This window comes from Quercus lobata, chromosome 4 (genome assembly GCF_001633185.2).
Source record: "Quercus lobata isolate SW786 chromosome 4, ValleyOak3.0 Primary Assembly, whole genome shotgun sequence".
Classification (NCBI taxonomy): domain Eukaryota; kingdom Viridiplantae; phylum Streptophyta; class Magnoliopsida; order Fagales; family Fagaceae; genus Quercus; species Quercus lobata.
Window position 1 is genome coordinate 22,311,223 of NC_044907.1, and position 4,195 is coordinate 22,315,417.

Genomic DNA, 4,195 nt, shown 5'->3' on the forward strand with positions numbered 1-4,195 from the left:
CTACCGCCAGCCTGTTTGTTTTGTTGTTAATTTTTTCTAGAAAATAAGTCATTTTTCAAAAAGTATTTTCTATAAAACTATCTAATTTTCCTATGTTTGGTTGTAACCTTAAATGTTTTTGAAAACGATCTCCAAATTTCCCTTATTTAACTTAAAAAAAGAAACTTCCAAAATTTTTAGCTTGTGGAACTGTTCAAAGAGGAAGAATTATTTCCCTTAAATTTTGACCAATCCTATAAAAAGACAAAGAAACAAAAGAATCGTAGTTGTCAAAAGGAAATTAAATAGGATGTTTTTACTTAAAACAGGGTGATCCTTATTATAAAAGTTTGTATGTGTATATATATTGATAATTAGGATGTGAAACAGTTCAAAGAGGATGAACAAATGCATGATTAAGTATTGCAAAGGGGACAACCAAAGATAGCTATTACATCTCATGTTTAAGTATTGCAAAGGGGACGATCAAAGCAAGCTATTACATCTCTGTACACCGCAATTTTGATTCTAATATTAGCTATTCACTAATGGCTCTCCCTTGTGGAAGCGAGAGGAGGTGGTCGAGGGCAGTAAAGATGACCTTTTACTGCTTGTTCTTTCTCATACCAATGTCATCAGCTGGAAATAGAAACACTAACACCATATTTGGTAAGAAACAAAAACTGGAGGTCCAGCAGCAATTAAAGCGCCTTAACAAGCCCGCTCTTAAGTCCATCGAGGTTATTAATCACTTCATTTAACATGTTTGTGTTCTAGTATTTTCTGCTTTAGTCTTAGAAGAGTCATTCACTTTTGTGGGTTATGGTGTCTACATGACTGCCATGTGCAATAGCAGTGTAATTTTATTACAACACTAAGAATTTAGACTAATATCTATGTGTGTGTGATGAGAATGTATCTGATACAGAGCCCGGATGGAGATATAATCGACTGCGTAGACATCTACAAGCAGCCAGCTTTTGATCATCCTTTGTTAAAAAATCACACAATTCAGGTAACTAGTTTAATTAACTAAATTTCATTTAATATCACGAATAATTTGATACTTAATGTATGTATGGTATGGACCGGGTTTGCATTTGTATCTATGCCAAATGCAATAGATGAGACCAAGTTCTTACCCCGAAGGGTTCTCATTTGATGAAATCAATGGCGTCTCTTCAAACTCCGAGCCCGAATTTACTCAGCCATGGCACTTGAATGGAAGGTGCCCAGAAGGAACTATTCCCATAAGAAGAACTAAAGAAGAAGATTTATTAAGGGCAGGCTCTATAGCAAATTTTGGAAGGAAAAAATACCATACCAACCCTCATACTCAAAGTAATGTCGATCCAAATATCCATGAGGTACAACTTAAATTTTAACCAATATTTTAATAGGTTTGAGCTCAATTGTATCTACTATAATGAAGGACACAAATCAACATTCATAACCTTTATTTTTCTTGTTGAGTTTAAAGAATGCAACGTATAGTGAGACTTGGGATCAGTATTATGGAATGACGGCAGACATGAACATATGGAACCCCTATACCCAAGAAGATAATGACTCTAGCAGCTATCAATTCTGGGTGATGAAAGGTGAATATGGTCAAGATCTTGATTCCATTGAAGCCGGCGCGATGGTATATATAATTTCATCATCATCTTTTCTTTTAGGCGCATGCTAAATAATTAATTACTAATAATTTTTCATTTTCTTACAAAATTATTTTGTGTGGAAAACCAGGTTTGCAAAGGTCTATATGGAGATAAAAACTCTAGACTCTTCGTATATTGGACTGTAGGTGTTTTAATATTTGACTTCCCTGCCAGCCCTAGCCATGTTTACATATGCTATTTCTTGTTTGAAAGTGTCTTTTTTTTAATCATGGCTACAGGATGATGCATATCAAAGCACAGGTTGCTATAATCTGTTGTGCCCTGGCTTTGTTCATGTTGACAAAGAGATTGCATTGGGTGCAATTGTCACCCCTTATTCCAAGTATGGTGGTAACCAATATGCACTCAAGTTCTACGTTTGGAAGGTATAGTACAACATTTCAATTTAATTACTTTATTAAATAATTCTAATTTTTGGATAGACATATATGATCATATCATATGTACTTTTTTTTCCTCAAGAAAAATTTACAGTAACAAATGTTATTGATATGTTTGAAATTCTTCTAGTTTTAGTTAAAACAATGTATGTTTTAAACTATTTTTTCCCGGTTTATGTATTTTTATATACAACTTTTAAATTTAAAGTTTTTTTTTTCATGCAAAATTTCTTTTTACCTAATTTATATTTTAAGATGGTGAATTTAAGCTGTTGTTCTACACAAAAAGATTCATTTGTTTTCTCTTTCATTAGTCTTTATACCTTTATTTATCATTCAAAATATTACAAACTGATTTGCATAACATGTGCAATGAGGTAGGACGTTTATGGAGGGGGAGACTGGTGGATGAATATTAACCACAGATCCTTTGGATATTGGCCATCTTCCATATTCTCGATCCTGACTGATAGTGGTTCAAGAGTTAGTTGGGGAGGAGAAGTCATAAATTATAATTCAGGAGGGCAGCACACCACAACACAAATGGGCAGTGGCCATTTCGCAGAAGAAGGGCCCGGCAAGGCTAGTTTCTTCAAAAATCTCAATGTCATTGATGGTAAACTATCTAAAAGGGCGCCCCGGGACCCTGTGATATTCATGACGAAACCCAATTGCTATAGTATCAAAGATTATGGAGGCTTCTTTTATTTTGGTGGTCCGGGTAGAAACCCCAATTGTCCATGATCATTGTTTCAAAATAAAGAAGAAAGAGGGAAATATAATAAGAGGGGAATTATTTTCTTCTCCTTTCCATGTCACACCAAATGTACCTACAAGCCATATGTCATATAAAACTCTCTAATTCATTAATATATAAAAAATTTATTCTATGGAGTAGTTAAAATTTGAAATTATGTAATTTAATATATAGTGGAAGTTAAGATTGTATAATTTGTATGGTATAGTATATATACGCCTGCTTTCCTCCATTCCAAACAAAGAGTTCTCATCCTCTTCCCCATTCATTCTACTCTCCTTGGTGTGCTCTGAGAGTGTGTGTCTCTTCCATTATATGTGGTGTATTAGTGTTTGGGAATGTGATTATATAAAGACCCACCAACTTCAAAAACATGGTATCAAAGCTAGTAGATTCGTTGTGAGAACAACATTTTTCCAACTAGATGGCAACATTTTTAATTTTCATGAGTTACCAATTTTTTATATTTGTTTATAATTGGAATATCTGAAGGAAGGTGTCTCTCAAATCCCAACATGTATGGTAGGTAGTGGTAAGTGGTAACATGACCAAAAGAATGTTAAAGAGTATGAGAATGTCCAAAGAAGTTTGGGATGAACCCGCTCATGCAGTCTATTTGACTAATTTTAGTCTCACATAAGGATTGTATGAGGAAGAACCTCACATAGCAAGCTTGGAGCTCAAAGAATGCTACAATTTCTCACTTATGTTTGTTTGGGAGCATTGCATATATGCATGTACCGGATCAAGAAAGGTCCAAGCTAGATAACCATAGTGAGAAGTATGTGTTTATAGGTATGATCCAAGCTCTAAGGGTTATAAGTTGTGAAATTCAAGTACCATAAATCAATTGGGATGTGGAATTTGATGAAGAATGCATATGGAATTGGAGCACCCAAAAAGAAGAAAAATATCATTTTTTTCCATTTATTTAATGAAGATAAGCAGATGAATAAAGTTCTAGATGAGCTTCCACTCCACCTTCTTCACTAGCATCCCTTATTTATGAAAGTTCATCTTCAAGATCATCACTAGATGGATTCTAGTGAAAGACTAAGGAAATTGGGTATTTTCAAGGATATCTATGAGTCAATGGAGAATATAGATGATATCACTCTCTTTCTAATAAGTTGTGCAAGATTTGAAATAGAAAAATACAAATATATATATATATATATATGTATATATATTATAAAAGGTTATAGGACGTTTACTTGAACCTTCACTTTAGTTTTCTAGTTTCAAAATTCATTGTTACTAATGATGCAAAAAATCCTTAGTCGAACTCCTTATCTATATGGATGGATGACATTAACACAGCAGCCATGAGATCCTACAAAAAGGGATAAGGTTCTCAAAGCATACGGTGTGGTGTGTGTCAAAGGGCCTTCAACAAG

General features: G+C 33.9%; 1 protein-coding gene across 1 annotated transcript; it reads left to right on the forward strand.

Moving 5' to 3' along the window:
• The first annotated feature begins 527 nt into the window (after window positions 1–527).
• Window positions 528–2,785, forward strand: LOC115984846. The gene is made up of 7 exons (XM_031107842.1): window positions 528–719; window positions 908–994; window positions 1,104–1,346; window positions 1,460–1,624; window positions 1,729–1,782; window positions 1,880–2,026; window positions 2,423–2,785. The coding sequence occupies exons 1-7, from the start codon at window positions 528–530 to the stop codon at window positions 2,783–2,785; spliced, it is 1,251 nt and encodes a 416-aa protein (XP_030963702.1).
• Window positions 2,786–4,195: the final 1,410 nt, after the last annotated feature.